Genomic DNA, 22,402 nt, shown 5'->3' with positions numbered 1-22,402 from the left:
AAACAGTGACACGGATGTTTTTTATTGTGAAACCGTTTCCATGCAAAATGTCAATTTACCTAGGCATTTTTTCTTAGCGATAGTAAAGCGAGTAAACTACGCAAAGGCGCGCGAAAATTGTCTCCCTCGAGGTAACGCGACGCGCGCCTTATTTGCTTCCTTGCGCGCGTCGCTGTTCCTCGCGAGAGGCTTTTGCGCGGCTTTGCGAGGCTCGCTGGCTTTAGTAATCCCGTAAGAAACTCCTCGTAGTGTAGTATTGTATTACGTACATGATTAATTTATCTTCACCTTTGTCAACGTTAACCTGTTTGTCTCAACATTTTACTGAGCCGCATTTTCTTTTGTCCAACATTTTGACTTCGGAGGCAGCGCAAGTTAGAAATTTATAAAATAACTACTGCGGTATTGTCACTTCGCTCTCTCATTGGTCGTTCATTTTAATGACACATGCTCAATAACTATTTGTCAATGTTCAATAGCAGAGCACATTTTCTAATTCCTTTACTGAAAAGTTGAATGGAATTAATGTATATTTTCGATTGTTATTGAATTTAATACGTCTTACAATTATAGACATTTTTCGCATACAGCTATTTTAACGTTGTCGGATCAAAGTACAAAGCTATAACACAACACCTCAAGATTCTGTGGATTTTTTTATGAATAAGTTCATCGAAATCAGCTATGCCTCTTTTGTCCAGTGAAGATATGGAATGCAAGCAGTCCCTTTCTGGTTAGTCGAGAGAGTGCGCTCACAGCGCAGCGAGACTGGAGCGATGAGAAATAAACGAGAAGAACCCCCCCACCCCCCTCCGCTCGCTCGCTCCAGTTTTTTTGCGCTCGGCCATTTCGCACGACCTCTCGACCATCCAGAACGGGACTGCTTGCAGTCTATGAAGATATACGATGGCAAGCCATTTGGATGAAAGAAATGTTAGGATATCAAATAGATGAGGTGTCGTCAGCCTCTTTGAAGATGCCTTTCAGCTTTAAGCTTTGATCCGACAACGTTAATTGAGATAGCTGTATGCATCATAGTCCGAAAATAGTTAAGACTTCTTGGGAAACGCAATGATAGAGCGTTTCCTTTTTTAATTAGTCCGTCATCCGACCGAAAGTTATAAATATTATTGAGTACATCAGCTAAATGATTCAGTTTACATAACTTCAATCGATCTTGAAATTACCGACATTTTTTCACATCATGGTCCAAAATAGTCCAACTTCGCCCAAATTGGGATTTCGCTTTACACTAAGACGGCGAGGCGACGTGCATCATGGGAAATTTGCCAGGGCGCAAAATGTTCGCCCGAAGGATAAAGTAATTTGTCTGGCGCGAGCTAACTTTCAGCGATTCAAAAACTGATTAGCAACGAAACCCTGACCAAAGCAGGTGTTTTTGGCTTAAAGGATACGAACCACATGCTATGTGTATCTTTTTGATCTCTATCAGCCTCAGGCTTCCGTTATTTTTAATCAATATACTTGATTATTTACTGTGAGAGCCGGAGGGTTTCAAACTTGAAGATAGACAACAAGAGGGAAGGTTTACTTTTGGACTAAGAACGGAACACGCTAGGTAATGTCCGCTCTAAGACGACTTTCATGAATTCTGACGAGACAGACACGAATTTGTACGTATGTAGTCTGAATTAATTTAACCGATTTGTACGCCGACATTTTCGTCCAAAATCGTTTTTTATTCGCGTTTTCGCACATAAGCGACTCGATCCGACAAATATGGCAGCCTTTACCTTTGCCTTGTGGTTTCTCATGGGCTGCCACAATTATTTTATTATCATTACACTGTCTTGTAATTCTTTTTATTGTGGCAAAAAATAAACTTGAAACTTGGACTTGGAATTTAAGTATCCATGCTCCGCTGAGACTAGTACTGAAACGGCGAGAAATAAACATGCTTTCGCAATAACCAAGTAAAACCAACAAAACTTTATTACTTTGTTATGGCGTTGAGTTAAATGAATATTGAAGAGTCAGTTTATTTAACTAAAATATAATTAAACGTGGGCGTCATAGCATATTAAGTTCTATTGTTTTATTCGAGTACTTATGCCTCAACATTAAGCGAAATCAAACATTATGTGGTTGTGTATTCATAATTTCAAGTGAGGCCCTTCAAATGCACAGTCTTCCTTCCGGACAAATCACAACATAACTAGTTGAAGTCCTTGAATCATTTGATTCTCCCAACACTGATACTGCTGACTCTAGGAGGAATCTTTTTAGGTAAGTGCATAGATGGCTTCATGCTTTACCAGATCCACTGCTGTTGTTAACCGAAGCCGCGGAACTTGATTAGCTGATGACGACAATGGCGGAAGTCACGTATTTTTGACTGAGCCCGATTCCGAACAATTCACTATTCGAGGTCGATGAACAACCGATCAGTGACTGAACGGAAGGGTAAAAACTTTGTTTCTTTCTTTTCTTTTCGGAGAATGGTACACGTTGAGCTAATCTTAGATGTATAACTAAGTGAAAGGGTAAGTTTATTGGATACCTACCGCAATGATTTGAAAAGGAAGAGGACAGGAAGATATTAGATCACACAGCTGGGTAAAATAGAAAAATTGTTGCTCCCGAGGAAATCTTCAGTTCTTCGTACCGTGTCTGCAATGTTCTATCAGTGTCTTTTTTACTAAGTTTTTCAGTCGCGCTAAAAGTCACTCGGAGAAAGCTATTGGCGTGTACACCAGATATTTCGAAACCGTAACAAGAAGGGCGCAAGCTGCAGACTATTCTAGGCGGTTGACAGGGCAATTGGTGCTGAACACGGTAAACGCGGGGCCAGGGAAAAATAACAAAGTATAACTATTCTGTTATCGTGGAAGTCAGTCTTTTTGACGGCAAAACACACTCGACAAAATTTCTTGAGCCGCATGTTTTCTTTGCCATGACATTTAATTTATCATTATAATTTTCCTATGGTTGCTCCAATTTGCATCAGTCGTTTATTCTCATGAATAAGCCGTAAGGCGATCATTATCAAGGTGTAATTTTTTTATTTTTATGTAAGGTCTTCCTGCTAGACAGGATATAGCGTGAGAAAACCGTAAAACAAAAATCAATGAAAGGTGACCAGCCTTGATGGAAGCTAGAAATTTTTGAGTTCAAATCCAGTTTACTGATGTAAGCATTGCAGGTTTACAGACTGTACAATAAAATGGCTTGTTGGATTCGAAACCAAGCACGTTTTTTTTGTCCCAATCTGAATTTTTGTAAGGGTTCGAAACTTCCTCTCGTCCACTGGTCATTGTCTCAGTTTTGTTTCAGCGGACAGAAAAAGCTTTCCCCGGCGGCAGTCGGCGTGTGCAAAACAAGACTGTTATTATTATTTAAATTAAGTTTCAGATGTAAACGTCAGTAAATTAATACACTGCAATTAGTTGAAGTCAAAATAATAGGCACAACCGTTGCTGCGGTTGGTCAAAAAAGGTCATAATTTGCGCTAATTAAATATAATTGCCTGTTAGTCTTCACGGTTGCTTTGGATACACCCGCTGGAAAAGCCGCCCTCGCAAACCAGGGATTTGACGTCACACTGTAGATTACCCACACAACTCGCGCAAAGTCTGTCAAAACTAATTTCTAAGGCTTCCAATCACAAATTTCTTTCTTCGATCGTTTTGTTCTTGAATGAATCAAGGGCACCTAGATTAAAACAAAAGATTTATAACCATAAAAAAGAAAAGAAAAAGAAAAAAAAGGAGGGGAAAAGTTTAAAAAAGGGTCATCAGTGCGAAAGTCACTTTAAAAGATGAACCTGCATGTTCCGAAAGTTTTACGTTTACAACATCTTTATTTAAAGAGAACTTTGGAAACCAATGTTTAAAAATGAAAATGGGAGCTGCTTTGCTCTTGCAGATGTAATCATACGCAGAAAACAGAAAAATCTAGCGTATGCAAGCGGTCAGTACTAAGTCGCGATCTAGACGCGGCAAAATTGAGTCCTTGGACTGTTGTTCAACCCTAGCCTCCCACGCAGTCGTTTTTAGTGGGGAGGAGGGAAGACGAGTCCCCTAAAAATGACTGCGTGGGAGGCTAGTTCAACCCCAAATCAAACGAATAGCATTTCATAGCAGGGCGATTGCATGTAGGCGAACTCAGGGTATTATTCTCCAGGGGCAGGTATGTGCATAGAACAGGTAACAGAAGGTGATTAGGAGGAAAGAAGGAGAAGGTATTTGAAACTCGTGGAGTGCATCCTCAGGGCAAAACAGGGGTACCCGCACGTTATATAATACAACTGGTTATTATCCCTCGCATTATGTATATGTGGCATAAAACGTTTGATTGACATGCCACTTGCACTGTTGGTGAATTTTCTCGTGACACATCGATCAAATTTCCTGAATATCTTGTTCTACCTTCAGGAACACAGGAAATCAATTTGCGAACAGCGGATGTTGGTGACTTCTTCACAGTTGTCATATTCTATGTTTTGAAACTTGCAGCATATAACTGAAACTACACGCTGGCGAGGTTCCGTGTTCAACTACCGTGCAAGATGATTGCTACTCTGCTAGCTGTTTTGCTTCTTGCCGTGCCAACGGAAGGACAAGGATGCCCCAAAAACTGCCATTGTATTGGCTTCATGAATCTGATGAATGAGTCCGTGGACCTTCATTGCAGTGGTCTGAGCTCTTTCCCCTCACTAAAGGATTTGCCAGCCAACACAAGAAGCCTGTAAGTGTTATTTACGTAATCTTAGCTCTCACGATGCTTCAATCATGCCATTAGTGTCTATCGAGTTGTGTCACTGTCGTCCCTTGAAATCCAATGATGTCCTACTCCTAACCATTAAATGTGGCCATTATAAAACCTTTTCATGAGTACGTTTTGTGATCATTATTTTAGAATAGAAATGAAGCTTTTCAATACGGAAGTCGAAAGCTGAGGCTTGTGTTTCAGCTGAAGATTATAGAGGTGAACCGAGGGTGATATTTTCGTCCGGGACAAAGCTTTACGGCCTGAGACGAGTCAGGTTTCGCGCACGTAAACAGTGTTTTGCAAATCTACATTTATATTTTGAGAGCTTTTAATTACTTTGCACAAAGAAACTTGGAAGTTTAGAACATGTCCTGCCTCGCCAAAGTGAATCAACAGGGGCATCTCTGTATGTAGATCGATGGCCATGACTGTTTTGAGCAGCTGTTTGTTATTCATTCCAACGTATGTAAGTGATACAGCTAAGATCCCTCGTGGTATTTCGCAATCGCGGTCAATTCTATCAAATCCATGTCTTTGAAAAACGTCTTTTGTTATCGGTAGACGGAAGTTCACATGCACATGTTAAAAGAGTCCGTGTACATGATTCTTGGCCAATATTTACTCGGACGTGCTCCTGAACACAGCTCTGTTAATTCTGTTGTTGCACTGTTTACTTTTGTTTAAAAAAGAATTACTCACGCGGATGGAAGCTCTTAAAATAAGTTACACAAGCCTCAATGGTCAGTTTACACTTGATTGCACAACTAAACTTTCCTGTTTCACGTATATTCTTATTTCCTAGGTTTTCTGAAAATCGAATTAGGTCGACGCGTTGTTTCTAAGAATTGCTTTGCAACTACAGGAATTGGCGCGTTTGGCTGAATCGTGCTATTATTCACTTTTTATCAATATAGGAAATAAGCTCCTTAAAAGTATTTTTACATAACACGTACATCTGCTTATTTCGAAAATATGCCTAGATTTCGACTGAATGAACTAGTGCTAAAAATATTGAAAAAAATTCAAATAGCTACTGTTTACCCTAAAGGCTACAAAAGGCCACCTCTCGCATACTGTACTTCCTCCTGGATACCATTCAAAGCTCACAGCACCTGTTCGTGTTCAATACTATCCTTTGTCCTTGATAATATTTTAACCACAGACTTTAAACCTTAACACAGCATGAGATTTGTTCCCACAAAAGACTAGTTCATAAAATTCTTCTTTGTGTTGACCAGTTCTTTTATAAAGTTACTGAAGGCATTCTGTAGCGCTTTATATAATGGCCAAACGCGCGCGGCAATACAGTAGAAAATTTGTTAACGACCAGCTGTCGGCCATATACCATTTGGAAACGACGGACGATATTTCAATTGGTGCATGTTTGTACAACACGACATACAAACCATTTCAGGCTGTTTTGCCAACTCGAAGCTAGTTTAATTTGCTTTACAGAGAAACGTATCCAATGAGATTCCACTTCATATCTGTAAATAATATATTGAAAAGACCCCTCGCGTAGTTTGCGAACCAATGTTTAAGTCGCCGTCCTTATTAAATTCAGTTCAAACGAGGTGCGAATCAATACAGCCACCAGAAAGAGCATATTTTCGTTTACCATCATGCTAAGTCTCGCGTATTGTCCTTAGAGAAAACATTTTAAATTGAAAAGTGGAAATGTTTTCAGATTTTTAAATGACTGAGGATAAACATACGCCTTTCCTTCGGTTTGGAAACGGGTGACATTCTAAAAGAGCTGTACTGTTGTTTTGAGGAAATTGGGTTAATTGGCTTGGTAGTAAAACAAAACAAAAAAATAATTCTTTAGTTGCTTCTAAGGCGACACTCTGTAGTCCTGACATGCAGCTGTTTACACTTTACAAGTTGAGTTTAAGTCGAACCTTATCGCTGTTTTGTATAGCGAACGTTTATCTTTCAACTTTCACTGATGCATAGATCCTTCCACGGTTAAGTTTTGTTAAACTCTGGACATGGAACAGTTAGCGAAAATCCACCGACACCGCTGGAAAGAACGTCTTAAAAACAATAAAGTTGGCAAGTTTGAGAGTGATAGGTTGAAAACTAACGAGGATATGCATCCGCAAAGTCGCAAGATTTTAGACGGTTGTATGGGGGGGGGGGGGGGGGGGCAAGATTGTGCCTCCCGCCTTACAAACGTCTGTAAACTTTTGCGACTTTGCAGAGCTGTATCTTCGCTCGCTTCTGGCATATCAAATTCACGCTTGGCAAGTTGATTAATTTTAAGGCGCTCTTTCCAGAAATGTCGATGGATATTCGTTAACTGGTCCATATAAGAGTTGAAAAAAAAAAAAAAAAAGGAAGGGTCTATTTTGCGCGAGTTGCACATCCGCAGATCTCGTGGATAGCCAGACTATGCAAATTTCTTCTCAGTATATTGTTCACTATCAAGTGACTTTTATTTAGGTAATGGACTCGATTTATACTAGCAGTGCCGTATTGGAAATTTCGCGTTGAAATAGCTAGTTAAATGAATAAATTATAATTCACTCCCAGATCAGGGTTAATAGATGTTAGTGAAACGCTGTTGAAAATTTCTTTTCATCAACTATCACGCGATAGAAATCTCGAGCTCATAATTTAATTGTTAAATATCTTCGGGACAAATTGGGTTATGTTCAGAAGTATCCGGAAGATCAGATTCTTTAACAAAAAGAACAAAAGGCGTTGGTACGTACACGTGTAAAGGCCTTTTTTTTTTTTCTTCCCCAACACGTGCTTCTTGGTTCGTCGAATTTATTGTTGAAAAACAAGGGTTTGACAGGTTGTAATTGCCTTTTAATTTGTTTTACATACTTTTGGTTTCTTTGTTATTTCAGGCACATAATGGAGTCATCTATTTTCAACATCCCAGCTGGAGTACTACAGAAACGGAAGAAGATAGCAATATTGTATGTATTTGGCGTTCTTTGATTTATTGCAAATCTTGGCTTGACTTATATTCAGTTGTGAGCGGGTACTGTGGTAATTTATTGAAGGAAAGAAGAACCTTATTTGGTCCAAATTTTAACAAAACAAAAACCACAAAGTAGCAAAACAATCCTCTTTTGAATGAACAGAACTAAATCTTGGTTAACTTTTGCTTCAAAGTTTGTAATATTTAGTGCTAACAGACTTGCGGGCAACCGCAACCGCGCTTTATATGACTTTATATGACGGAGCATTTTACGAGGCCGTACTTCGCGTGCACTCTTCATACTTTTTGGTTCAGATTGTTTCTATGCACCATTTTTTTTAGACCCCATATCATACAGTCAACTCTCGCCTTGTGGACACCTCACTATTGCGGACAACTCGCTAATACGGACAGCAGCTAAATCCCTGGAAAAACTAAATTACAGACGTTTGACTGAAATAAATTCCCGCGCTATTACGGATTCTCGCTATTAAGGGGGCATTACACCTAAATTTGAATGAAAATTGAAGAGGTTTTAAGAAGAGATGAAAGAAAGAAAATGATTTTTGGAACACCAACAGACAGTTGATACCCACGCAAGAGCATCCCAGGTTGCTAGTGGACTAACTTGGTGTCCGTCTATTAATTATTAACTACAAATTCTAATTTTAAAACTTCACTAAATCTTCAAGATTTCTCATTTCTCTTAATTTTACCAATCCTTTTAGAAAAACTACTCCTCCCAAGTATACCCAAAAATCACCCAAAAATTCACAAATTACCCCACAACACAGATTCACGGGATGATGATAGGGTTTTTGGATTGCTTGAAACGTGAGCGAGATATTCCCATTAAAGCCATGTCAAGTGGCGGAAAAATGGCGTTTAGGTGTAATCCCCACTTAATGACACTAACTCGCGGTCCCGAGGGTGTTAGCCTCCCTCGCACACGCTCTTTTGGTTCGTCATGCAATCTTTCCTCCCCAACGTCGAAGTTGACCGCACTCAGTAAGCAACTCGCAGAGGAAAAGATACCGAGAATCTTCTTAGGTTTTCTTAAAGCTTTCCTCAGGATTTAACTGACAACTCAACTACAACTTCAACACAACTGCAAGTCATAAGTTTATTTCAAGAGTACACAGTCATATCTGACGTGTGGACATGTTTGGGTTGCCGATCCATGAAACTCTTTGAGAAATGTAGGAAGTACCTTGGGAGAAAGCTAACTACTTCTTAGTGACAACACAGGCAAATAGCGAGCTTATTCAATGAAGATCTCAGAAAAAAAAAAACAATTAAAAAGTAAAATTAGTCAAAACTAGAGCTCTCATCGTGGCCAAAGCCAAGGTTCAGTGGCTAGAGCCCAAACACGCCTACATTCAAAATAGCCAACACATCCTAGAAGTTGTGCCGGAAAGACGTGTGCGGGCTAACAAGACCTTGAACAACCTTAAATCACAAGACCGGCATGACGGATACAAACTTTTTTTAGCATAACGCAATTAAGAGTACTTAACGCTAAAACTACAATATTCAATAACAATAGCAATATTTAACTTCATAACAATTGGCTTGGCTCGCACCAACTCTGCTAAGAGAAGCTATTTGTAAGATCCGGTAAAGAAAAACAGTATTTAATCATGCAAAGAACTAATTAGACACTTCGAGCTAAAGCGTGCAGCAGACATCGACCAGGATCAAACGTAGGTAACCGACCCAAGTTTGGCTTAAGCATTAATTCTACTTGGCACCTGTGGTACTTAAACAGTTTTGCCAGAGGTCTTTCTAAGTCACTCATGGTATTATCAACCTTCAGCCGCCCCCTCCAATAGCGTCGCAAGAAAAGAAGTTAAATTCAGACAGCGTTGCACGTATCTTAGTCCCTATAGTCCACGCGTAATCGTTTTTTATTTTTACGCGGTTAAGCTTTCCGTTCACAAGATTTTGTACAAAATGCTTTGGCCATCCCATCCCTCCACCCGTTAACGACGACGGAGATTTTTAAAAACGCTAACCCAGGGGAATATTTTTGTAAAAGGTTATTTATTGACACAGATGTAGTTTGCCAAGCTATGGCACAGGTGTACTCGACAGAAGGAGAAGTCTCCCGAAAGTAGTCTTCTCGAATGAAAACGCATTCGTGTGTACGTTAACCCTTCTGAAAACGTGTTCTTAATTAAATCTGATCATACGTGTGGAGCGGGCGTTAAAACTGATTAAAATTCTCTCCATTTGCTCTGCAGAATTCTGAGTAACAATAAAATAAGCAACATAGAAGAGGGGGCATTTGATGGCCTTGCAAAACTATTTGAAATGTAAGTATTAATCATAAGTCACATTCTAACACAAAGAAAAGATTGCTCTGTAGTTTAACCTTTTAACCCATAATATCAAAGAACAAATTCTCCTATCTTCTCCCCATACTCTTTTCAAACTGAAGAGTACCTGGGAGCAGTTATTAAAATATAAAGAAAATTCACCTTGGTTGATCATATCCTTAATTCTCATGACCTCAGGGGTTAAATAAACATTGATATTACAAGGAGAAATTTGATGCTGATCACTGTTAGGACTTAGGTCGGTGACTCATTTTGCCACTGCGAACACGTTCTGTACATCTCGCAATGTTCTGAGAAACTCTCCGGGTTTCTCAGTTGAAAGAAAGTGCTTTCTAATAAAGAGGTATTTTTGCCCGGCTTATCACTTTACGGCAAAAGCAGATTTCAGCAAGCAAGAGTTATTGGAATCTTAACCGAAAATTTTTGGTAACCTGCACACTTTTTTCAAAGATAATTTCAAAGCTTCAATTCGGGGGGGAAATGCCATTTATTCTTTTGTATTAATTTTTTAAAAAGCTTTCTCGATTTATTGGTTCTTCATTATCTCTGAAAAATGTGCGTTTACTCCCAGTTTTCTTTTTTGGGTTCCTACAGCCCCTACCAAGATCTTCTTTTCCTGCATAGCCATAAACGGGTCAAAACTACCTTTGTATTCGGGGGCACCGTCCCTTAAACCACATAAAAAGTTTCGACCTCACCTTAGAATAATCTTCTTTCTTTCTTTCTCTCTACTTTCTGCGTTCCGCTGTAATATTACGAGTCCATTTTATATTTCATGTTTTCTCCATTCCTTTTCAGAAATTTAAACCACAACAGACTGGAAAAATTTCCTGTTTTCAAGGCCAAATCAACTTTAAAACAACTGTGAGTCAAATTGTGTCCTTCAATACCTTGGTTACCGTATTTCCTTTCACGGGGGGCGCTCATTTCCAATTTCATAGTATTGATGTTTCAGCATCAATAAACCCACATGCTGCTACGTTCGCACTGATTGGTCGGTTAGCAGCCGCGTGACAGCTATTAAAATCTGTTATTAGACTGAAGTTCAAGAGATATCTTGTGACGGCAATGCTTCCGAAAAGTATGACTTCAATTGGTCAATTGCCGGTAACAAAGTTACCCGAGAAAAAGCTATTAAAAGGTGGAATTGTGTTGTTTGTTTGTTCATACCCTCCATTTACTCGACAAAATAGTGGTTGGAATGTTGACGGGTAAACTGAAATATGCTTGTTTGTTTTGCTAAGTTACAAATAGCCTAATGACTGAGGAAAAGAGTTAGTTTGTTTCCATCTAGTCAGGGGAAGAAGGTACTGTTTCTTCCGGGCCAGCCATAGCACATGTACGACCGTGTTATGGGTTGGCTGTATGCACAATAGATGGGGGGGAGGGGTGGGGGGAGGTATGCGTCAGTAGAGAGTGAGAACGAATGTTTAGTTTATCCGCAGAGTTGCTAAGGTAATTTGTCCACTGCAAAGAGATTAAAGTGCTCATGTTTCGAGCGTTAGCTCTTCGGATACGCCCTGGCGAAGGGATGACGCTCTTTACGGCGGCCAAATGACCTTATCAACTCTGGATAGTCGAGAGGTCGCGTGAAATAGCCGAGCGCGAAAAAACTGGAGCAAACGAGCGGATGGGGGCATGGGGAAAGGCGGGAGAAAGGCCTCTCCCCCAGTCTCTTCTCGTTTATTTCTCCTCGCTCCAGTCTCGCTGCGCTGTGAGCGCACCCTCTCGACTAATCAGGAAGGGACTTCTTCCAGTCTACTGTTGATATTAAAAGCCAAACATTCGTTTTCATAGATAGTAGTCTGCTTTGAAAAGGTGGGGCCTAATGATATCCTTTTTCCCACATTGTTTTTCCTTTCAGATTCCTAAACAACAACAACATCAGAGAATTGTCGCGAACGTCACTTAAAAATTTACCGGAATTGGTGGAATTGTAAGTAAACGAATCAAGTCTTTGGATACAATTCACTGAACAGTTTTGTTGATTGAACCAAGAGGCTTACAGGGTTTGGCGACCCTGTAGTTAGTATAGATTGAATAAATTTAAAAAAAGGAAACGACGATTTCAAGGTACAAACCTTTAAAATATTATTTTAAAAAAAAGCAACAATATTTTTAATGATGTGAAACCTGTTTTCAAGGTTATCGCTTGGATCAGTTAGTACTTAGGTTCCGGAATAAAAATAAGCGGAATAGCTGTTAAATTTCTCTTTTTAAGAAATTTGGGAGGCCAATTCTGCAAACTATTGCTGATGCATGATAATTTAAGAGCCGTCTCGTACTCCAGTAACTCCTAAAACCTCTTATGAGGGATTTCTTGTCATCGTTGTATGTATTCCTATTCCGGAATAGGGTCAATCGAACGCACCCTTAGTATACTCAGGTTAAAAGGAAATCTCTTATTTTTGTGTCTTTTTTTTTTCTTGCAGAGAATTAGACAACACACTTATCACAGAAATTCCAGCCTACATGTTTAGCAACAACAAGAAACTTTTGAATCTGTGAGTGGTTCTTTTATATCTCCACTTAATTGATATAAAGGGTGCGTTTCTTTTGAAAAACCCAAATTTAGCCCCCGTCCACACTAATTCGTTTACGAAGTCTTTTAAGTTCGCGTTACTTGTACTATTTTGCTATTATTGTAACTCGTTCAACTTGTACAATGTCATCAATATGGACGAAATGTCCAGAAACAGTACAGGTGGGAAAGGCATTCAAGTTGAGAAAAGAATGAAAAATTTACCGTTATGTACTCACGTCTTCTCACGTATTTTCACGTTAAGGGAGCTTAAGCGACGACGACGGCGACGGCAACGACAACGCCGCAAAACAATAGGTTTAATGAACAAAAACAATCGCTCTGCACGTGCGTTTTACATTTTGGTACATTTCTTTGCCGTCCTCTGCAAAACAAGAAAGTGAAATGACCACATTAAAGGTTTTGTGGAGAACGTGAACGCACGACGGTGAATTTCTCATTTTCTTTCTTTACTTGTACGCCCCTCCTACCAATTTGGTTCCTGGATAGTTCACCATTTTTGTAAAAGTTGAGCAAGTTAATTGAAATGATCGCGAAGTAGCACAAATGAAATAAAGATATATTTTCGGGCGACGTTTTCGTTTTCGTTGCCGTTGCCGTCGTCTTTGCTTAAGCTCCCTGTTTTTTGGCTGAGTACAGTGAAGAAAGGTACCAAAATTTATAACGCACGTGCAGAGCCTTTGTTTTTCGCATTAAATCCTATTGTTTTGTGGCATTCTTGTTGCGTTCGCCGTGGTAGCTTCTTAAACTCCCTAATGCTCAGCGTTGGCGCTTCATCCAGCGGGAAAAAAATTAAATAGATGCCTTTTTGATGTTTTAGTTAACAAGAAATGACAAATAAACACTTTGTTTGTATATCTGTAACACTAATTAATAATAATGGTGATGATGATGATGATGATGATGATGATCGCAGACTTTATTATTTAAACACTAGAATTGCACAAGTAATTTTCCTTTAGGCCCTAAAAGATAAGATAAGTAAGTAAATCAGGAAACACGTAACTATTGGACAAACTCATTTACGTCTATAAACATTTGGTAAATAGATAATTAAACAAGTAATTAATTGTCTAGAAGATAACATTCATAAGGCATGTTAAGCTGAGTTAAGCGACTTACACGAAAACGTGACTGCTAGAGGTTTTGCGGTTAGCCATAAACATCGTTGCGTACACAAATATGCGGAAGAAGGAGCTCTGGCGGAATTCGTCTTCACAATAGCGTGGTATCAAATTTGCAAAATTAGGTTAAGTCTTGTGAACAATGCGAAACAAACGCTCCTGTTTAGCAGTTCGTTTAACTCTCTATAAATAAAAGCAAACGCGCCGAGAACCGGCCATGGATGAAGAAAAGCTGTATAAAAAATACCTTTGTGCAAGGGACTAATGTATTTAGTGCAGAGCATTAATTGGGGACACTTTCTTGATCAAATTGCAGTATTGTTAGCATTGTTATTTGCAGCAATGTCGTTGAGGGGTAATCTTTAGAAAACAAATATGCGGAAGAAGGAGCCCTGCATGGCGGAACTCATCTTCACAATAGCGTGGTATCACGTTGCGAAGTTAAGTTGAGTCTTGTGAACAAGGCGAAAAAAGCGCACGCATTTAGCAGTTCGTTTACCTATCTATAACAAAGGTAAACGCCGAGAATGGGATAAAGTAAAGCTATAAATAATTCGGAATTGTGTTTATTCATCTGATCTTTGATTTTGCAAAAGAAAACGCACCTCTACGCACCGACTTACATGCGCCACAGATGGCATACGGAAGTTACATCTTTTATTCCCTTTTGATTCATTTTGATGCCTTGTTATCTGTAATGACCAAGATATCGGCCACCGAAACAAGAGCTGTCTTTTCTAGAAGCAAAGCGAACCAGCGAAATGAATATTAGCTTCCGCGCCGGCTGTGGCTCAGAAACGTCTGTGTTTAAGGAAGCTCGAGGCAGTTTTTTTGGACTAATGGAAGTTTTGAAATTACAATCCCGCATACACGAGAAACTTCGATCTCCTTCATACTACATCATCATTTTATCATATGATCAAAGTTAATTTTCTCATCGGTTTCCAAGCAACCGCTATTACCATAGCAACGGAAGCGCATAGCCTCTCATTTTAAACATTGTCCATTATCTCGAAATCTAGTCCGACACTTAATGACGAAACTTTAGGGATTTAAACTACTCAATCTAGACAACCTGTAGGCGAAATTAGAAAAAAATCTGTAAGAGCGTTTTCAAGTAAATAATGAATCAATTTTTACGAGGTGATTTTGTTTATTCCAGCATTTTTCACCAATATCTCTGGCAAAATAAAACTTGACACTTTGTCTTTTCTGTCAAAGGGTCTTTCCTGATAGCAAAACATTCTAAATGTATATTGAGCTTCATGGGTGTCTCCGATTTTAAGATATTTATGTTTGAAAACAGTGAAAATAAAGCGCAGATGAATGAAAAAGTTTCTACTTTGCATAAATCGAGATATCTTTAAAATGCCCCCACAGATTTTTCTGTTAAATTACAAGCGGTTAAAGTAATATTTCTTTTCGATATCTACGCAAGTTTTAGGCTCAGGAACCGAAATTGGTGTTAGATAAGAAGGTTGAATCTTGGTCAAGTTTCAGTCATTATTTGCTTTCTCCGAACAAGAATTTTATTTTGTTTGTCCCGGTCTATTTCACTGCTATTCACGTGTTTTGAATATTTATCATAACGGGAAGTCGTGCAAAAGGTAAAATTTACAATGGAAGACTTGAGAAGCAGGAGCATATATTTATGTAAATGTTACCTTTTGCACGACTTCACGTAATCATAAATATTCACAGCACGTGAATAGCAGTGGAATAGACCGGGACAAACAAAATAAAATTCTTGTTCGGAGAAAGCAAATAACGACTGAAACTTGACCAAGATTCAACCTTCTTATCTAACACCGGTTTCGGTTCTTGAGCCTAAAACTTGCGTGAATATCGAAAAGAATTCTTACTCTAACCGCTTGTAATTAAACAGAAAAATCTGCCGGGGTATTTTAAAGATATCTCGATTTATGCAAACTAGAAACTTTTTCATTCATCTGCGCTTTGTTTTCACTGTTTTCAAACATAAATATCTTAAAATCGGAGACACCCATGAAGCTCAATATACATTTAGAATGTTTTGCTATCAGGAAAGACCCTTTGACAGAAAAGACAAAGTGTCAAGTTTTATTTTGCCAGAGATATTGGTGAAAAATGCTGGAATAAACAAAATCACCTCGTAAAAATTGATTCATTATTTACTTGAAAACGCTCTTACAGATTTTTTTCTAATTTCGCCTACAAGTTGTCTAGATTGAGTAGTTTAAATCCCTAAAGTTTCGTCATAAAGTGTCGGACTAGATTTCGAGATAATGGACAATGTTTAATATGAGAGGCTATGCGCTTCCGTTGCCATGGTAATAGCTGTTGCTTGGAAACCGATGAGAAAATTAACTTTGATCATATTTTGAAATGATGAAGTAGTGTGAAGGAGATCGAAGTTTCTCTTGCATGCGAGATTGTAATTTCAAAACTTCCACCATAAGTCCCAAAAAACTGCCTGGAGCCTCCTTAAGTTCGCGGTTGCCAGTTCTCTTTCTAAAATTCAGTCTTCTATCCGTTCTTCGTCTTTATAAAAAGTCCCAAAGATCATGAAAAATATATTAAAGATTAATACCCAAGACTATTCATTACGAAGCTAGGATGTCATTTTTATTGTTTTTGGCTTGATTGAAAGCTCGATGAGATTAAACAGTAACGAAGATGAAACAGTGTGTTCCCACCTTTAACCGCTACATCAAATTGCATTTCTCCATATCGAATAATCGAATCTCTTTATGTTGGCCAAATTAACTTATCAACTTAGTTGATAAAACCAAATACTCGTTTTCACTTCCCCACCAGGCAACGCAGCACTGCAGTTTCTTTAGAAACTAATCACTTACCTGTTGCACATCATCATCATCATCATCATCATCATCATCATCATCATCATCAACAACAACAACTCCCTTCGACCCCCTTAACCAAACTGGAACATAAGAAGGCAAACACGCAACGCGACACTTGTCACTTGAACTTTAACGGATTTTGTGCTAAACTGTAACCTCTTACCCGTTTAGGACTCTACAATACTCCTCGTTATCAAGAATAGACGACAACGCATTCACGGATTCAAATCTACAGCACCTGTAAGTTTTCACGAGTAGCTCTAAGCATCAACGAAAAATATATGTACGTAACAAATCCCAAAAGCGGACCTAGTTTCAGGAGGCACTATTGTAAAAGCAAAACAAGAAAATGCACAACAGAAATTTGGTGACTTGTAAGTTTCCAACGATTTTTAGCGCCATTTTAAATTGTCATTACGCGACTCTTGAGAGAGGTTTCAATTGAGTGCCGAAAGGTATTTCGCTTTGGCATTGGTTTTGCTCCACTAGTAAACTCAGTGATTGGATTTTCTCTCTTAATCAGATAAAAACAAATCAAAAACCAATTCTGATTGGTTCATTGGGTTATATACATCTGTTGAGATTGATTAGAGTGCTTGGCTTAACAAGACTTACTAGAAGAAGCACTAAATCTTTCATTGATTCTGAACAGTTCTCGTCCACTTCGTTTCAGATTCTTAAAAGGGACAAAGATCACCTCGCTGCCCTCAATCGGACTTGAACATTTAAAGACACTTGACCTTAAAGAGGTTGAGAACTTTTGGTCCATCCCGCCCGGGCTAAAAAGCATCCGTGAGGTTCATGTCAGCCAGTATAACTCTTTCCTTTGCTGTGCCTTTCATCTGGGGACATATCAACGCGACTTTGCCAGGCGGGGCGAAAATGGGAACAATTTTCCTTCATCGTCTTCACCTTCTGCCTTTTCGAAGAGTGTGACAGATAATCCCGTGATAATCACCAGTGAATCTTCTACTACCACCCCTGTTACCATGCGTATTACGACTACAGCCGCGCGCAACTCAAGTGAACGAAATAATATAACGACCCCTGCATTGACTACGAAGAGAAGTCCGTGGGGAAAAAGAAGGCGTCGAGACTTGGCAGGGTTTGGTACAGTAGCACCAACAGTCAACAACCGCTCTGGAGGAACTACCACCTCCGGGTCTAATGGTGGAGGATTTCCGGGGGGTGGTGGATTTTTACCCGGAACTGTGTCACCCCCAGGGGTAACTACTTCCGGATCTAGCGGTGGAGGATTTCCTGGGGGCGGGGGATTCAACCCTGGTGGCTTTTTGACCGGTACAGTCACTAATCCCGGTACAATCGCTCACGAAAAAACGCCAAACAGCAGTCTCCCCATAGTTACAGAACCACCCCCTGGGAAAGTGATTTGCTTACCAAAGAACGACGCTTACAACCCGTGTGAGGATATCATGGGTGCAAAATGGCTAACCATAGTTTCGTTTTTGGTAGGATGCATTGCTTTGATAGCGAACCTTGTGGTAGTGTTTGTCATGCTGTCGAGCGATCGCCGACTTAATGTGCACCGTTTTCTAATGAGCAATCTAGCCTTCGCGGACTTCTGCCTTGGTTTGTACATCTTCCTTCTCGTGTGTGTCTCACTGAACACTTCAGGACAGTATTATAACTATGTCAAGGTTTGGCAATATGGCGCTGGATGCAACATTGCGGGTTTTCTTGCTGTATTCTCCACAGAGCTGTCCGTGTACACCTTAACAGTTATCACAATTGAGAGATTTTTCGCGATCGTTTACGCCATGGAAATAAACTACCGACTGTCGCTTCGTAAAGCGGTGAAAATCATGGTCGCCGGTTGGTTCTTCGCCCTTCTCATGGCTACTCTCCCTCTCGTCGGGGTCAACAGCTACCAAAGCGTCGCCATTTGTTTGCCCTTTAACTCGGACACCAAAGGTGCCTTGGCGTATGTGGTTGTCGTTTTGGTGCTGAACTTTGGTACCTTTCTGATCATCGCGGGTTTGTACGCGAAAATGTTCCAGGTTGTTGTGGGACCTGGACCCGTTGAAGGAGCCCCACAACGAAATGACGCAAAAGTGGCTAAACGCATGGCGCTGTTGGTGTTCACTGACTTTGTCTGTTGGACGCCTATTGCTCTTATTGGTTTACTAGCAGCTTTTGGCACACCGCTAATCGGAGTGGAGGAATCCAAGTTCCTACTCGTATTTTTCTTCCCGCTCAACAGTCTATGCAACCCGTTCCTCTATGCCTTCTTCACCAAAGCCTTCAAACGCGAATTCTTCTCTCTCTTAAGTCGCTTCGGGTTCTGTCACACACGAGCGTTGCGTTACAAAGGCACCCTCTCCTCTCTGATCTACTCACGGTCACGCACAAAGCGATCGACGATAGCCGAAGATGACACGAGGTTAAAACGCATCTCTCAGGTTTCCGCCACGTCTGCTACCACAGATATACGACCTTCAGGAAACGGGTTCACGAAAGGGAACGCCTACGAGAATGGAAATTGTGGTCCTCTTGCGCATGAGTACATCCCTATGAAAGGTGTTGGTAACCCGGGCTTCGGCGAGGTATCACCAGTGAGCCCTGGCAACGATGAGGTGTTTTTCGACGAAGCAGCGAGGGCAGAATCTCCAAAGGACTCGCGCGAAGATTCACCTGACTTGTCAGTTGAAAACACGCCACAACTTTCTCGGGCTCGTAGCGTTGACAGTTTTCACGCAGTGGAGGGACAACTTGCGGAGAAAAGGTCGAAAAAACAATCCGTGTCTTTTCGGGATGACCTGCAAAGAGTGGGACAGAAATAAGACGTGAAAATAGAGTTATCGTAGTGTTGGAAAACTTAACGCTTACGATCGTGCAATACATACAATGAGCACAATAAAGTCAAAGGGCATCAGGTGTGATTTCGGCAAACTACGATCACCAATCACCGGCGATGGTCGCCGATAACGACGAAGATTACTATAATGAGGAGATCGTCATTAAACAAAAAGGTCTAATGAACAATGAAACGGCGCTGTATGTGCGTTTTTCTGACAAGGCAATTGGTTTCGATCATTGCGAGATGGACTCGCTGCTCACACTGTTCTCCTGAACTTCAAGGCAAACTTAGTTCAATTGTCTTCCTATATAAACACGAATCAACGCCAGAACTGTTGACTGGGTGTACTGTGCTATGTACTAATGGTTCACAGGTAACCCAACAAATATACCAGTTAAAGAGCTATTCACGTGATGGTGGTATAACGTATAAGTTCATCCTGGTTTTGTGGCGCTAAATTCAATTACAAAGGGAACCCAACGTTAACGAGAACATTAAAACAAAACGCTTAAAGGGACACTGTCACAGAGATTTTGCTGTATTTTGATCAAAGCCACTCAAATATTTAACACAGAACCCTCCTTCTAACATGAAATTGTTAGTAGAACATCGGGAGGAAAATATTAACTGATTTCTCCCACAAAGAACAAACTATAAATCAGTTATTAGCAATTTCTCCAAAATACACAGGAAGAAGTTGAAAAAATTGGCCAATGTTTTCAAGTTATAATCCATTTCCATCCAAGCCATCCGCAGTAAAAGATAACAAATACTACCTTCAGTTATGCATACTTGTAGAGTAATTGTTAACAATATTGAACCGTTATTTTAACATTTTCATCGATACAAGTATGGTTTTTTTCGCTATTCAAAGGCACAGTAAAAATCGGTGACACTTCTCCTTTAAAAGGTCCTGTGTTACCAGATCGTTTAGCTGCCTTTTAAAAATATAATATGATCTGTCCGGATACTTTTTGATCCAACAATTTCGGCTAAACAGGAGGCACTCCAGACAACTGTACCGGACCGGGTCGACATGTTCATTCTGGACGCCGATATCATACATCCAGGAAGCCGCGATTTGCTTCGCGAGCACTCACGCTCGATCCCAAATAAGACTTGTACTTACACAGTTTTCAAAACGGTTTTTGAGCGGTAGTGTGAAGATATCTCATACCGCAACAAAAACCTTGTCAGTACATGTGTGTAAACGCTCATGTTAATAACACTCCTTTGTTTAATATATTGTTACAGTAGCGATGATAATTATAGCTGCTAGCTGAAGCATACTCTAGGTATTGTTTCCGACGTTAGGTTATAGGTTTTGATATCGTTTATTGCACGAACGAGTAGCTTATTCTTAGCGAACCTTAGTTCATGAATTCGGCACCACATGCCTGTGTGATTCTTGCGGTCATTCCCCTTTTTCAGTACTCGATTAAACGCCGAGAGAGACGTTTAATTATGACGGGCGTTCATTATTTATTTCCATGGTTAATTCCGGAACTGACAAAACAAACAAACAAACAAAACAAATCACGTAACACGTTTGAAAATTAAATGTGTGTAAAAAGGTTGTTGACAAAACATCACAATTTTGCCACATTTTGCATTGTGTATGAATGTTCGAGATAAACGCCTTTTCTATAGCAAACGTCTGCGGCGTTTAAGTTTTCGTGAGGGAGGGGGTGGGGGGGGGGGACCACCGGTAGTGTTAAAATAGGAGGATCCGAGTAAATTAAAAATAGATCTGGGCAGGACAGGTTGAAGTGACTTCCTACAGCACAGACGTTCGTGAGCCACGGACGGCAACCGAAAGTCGATTTTTTTTTCCTTTTTGGAGCGTTTTGATGCCATCACGTTTGTAACATCAAGCCACAGACGTCCAAAAGAGCTTTTCCCGTCTTTTGTGAGGAGCAAAAACGAGCTATAAAAGGAAACATTCGACTTCCGGTTGCCGTCCTTGGCTCACGAACGTCTGTGCTTTAGCTCTCTATTTACAGATTTAAACACCTACATTAACTATTACGAGGTACAAAAGGAAACCTTATAATTATATTCTCTCGCACATAGTTAATTATCTGTCCGTTGACGTGCCACTAGGGCTGCGTAGGGATAGCCTGTGAAAGGGCTCCCAATTGGGGTCTAGGGCGAAGACAAAAATCAAGCTCGAAGAGGAGGGGGAACGCCCCATACCGCGCTCTCGCCGATTTTTCTTTTCGCCCTATACCCCACTTGGGAGCTTGTTCACAGGCTACGTAGTGACGGTGCTCGTGCCAAGTCTCTGACATGGGGCCGCTGAAAAAAAGTGTCACAAAATCTGAAATAAACACGAACAATAGCGTAGGTATTCTGTGGGAACAAATGTAACAAACGCAAACTTGCGCAACATGTATATAAGTAGGTAGTTGTAGTGGTAGAGACTTTAATTGATGTAGCGAGGGTAATACATAATAGTGTTCAACACCAATGAACTTGTAGCCCTCAAGACTAAAATCAATACAAGTAGGTAAAAAAGAGAAGAAAGACATGCAGATACGCTTACAGTACAGATGATATACGCTAGTAAGTTGTTGATTCGTTCGAATTAAGAGTAAATTTGGACTCATATTGAGGCAGAAGTATAACGAGCAAGTTACTAAATTGAATATTCCAGGAAAAGAAATAAAATCTACTTTATACGGGGAAATCAACGTGCATATTTTTCTCTCCAGGGAAGTCCCGTGAACGGTATCGAAAATTGTCACGTACGTGCACAATTTTTCTTAACGGGTATTCAATTTTTATTGGTTTTGAAAGCTAACGTTGGAAATGTTTCTAAAGTTATGAAAACGCACATTAACCCTTAAGGCCCTAAAAATGATCAGCATCAAATTTCTCCTTGTAACATCAATCCTTATTCAACCCCTGAGGTCATGAGAATTTAGGATATGATCCTCCAAGGTGAACTCTCCTGATAATTTAATAACTTCTCCCAGGTACTTTTATAAGAAAAGTATTGGGACAAGATAGGAGAATTTGTTCTTTGATATTTAGAGGTTGAAGGGTGAAGCAGATTTTCTGTAGAAGC

The 22,402-nt window shown here is 40.0% G+C and overlaps 2 protein-coding genes and 1 long non-coding RNA gene across 3 annotated transcripts in view; 2 read left to right on the top strand and 1 right to left on the bottom strand.

Annotated features, from left to right (window-relative positions):
* The window catches only part of LOC146480958 (uncharacterized), a 153,859-nt gene that overhangs the window by 71,328 nt on the left and 60,129 nt on the right, over nt 1–22,402 (top strand). The window lies entirely within an intron of this gene.
* LOC146480962 (uncharacterized) lies at nt 1,818–4,190 on the bottom strand. The gene is made up of 2 exons (XR_014864504.1): nt 4,073–4,190; nt 1,818–3,990 (listed from the first exon to the last, which is right to left on the bottom strand). It is a non-coding gene; the product is annotated as an uncharacterized LOC146480962 (long non-coding RNA).
* Nucleotides 4,382–22,016, top strand: LOC146480961 (putative glycoprotein hormone G-protein coupled receptor). The gene is made up of 8 exons (XM_085108650.1): nt 4,382–4,707; nt 7,590–7,661; nt 9,910–9,981; nt 10,804–10,869; nt 11,870–11,941; nt 12,438–12,509; nt 16,686–16,754; nt 17,188–22,016. The coding sequence occupies exons 1-8, from the start codon at nt 4,529–4,531 to the stop codon at nt 19,313–19,315; spliced, it is 2,730 nt and encodes a 909-aa protein (XP_084964776.1). The 5' UTR covers nt 4,382–4,528; the 3' UTR covers nt 19,316–22,016.

This window comes from Pavona decussata, unplaced genomic scaffold (genome assembly GCF_977016875.1).
Source record: "Pavona decussata unplaced genomic scaffold, jaPavDecu1.1 SCAFFOLD_51, whole genome shotgun sequence".
NCBI classification, from domain to species: Eukaryota; Metazoa; Cnidaria; class Anthozoa; order Scleractinia; family Agariciidae; genus Pavona; species Pavona decussata.
This window is presented reverse-complemented; position numbering and strand designations above follow the sequence as displayed.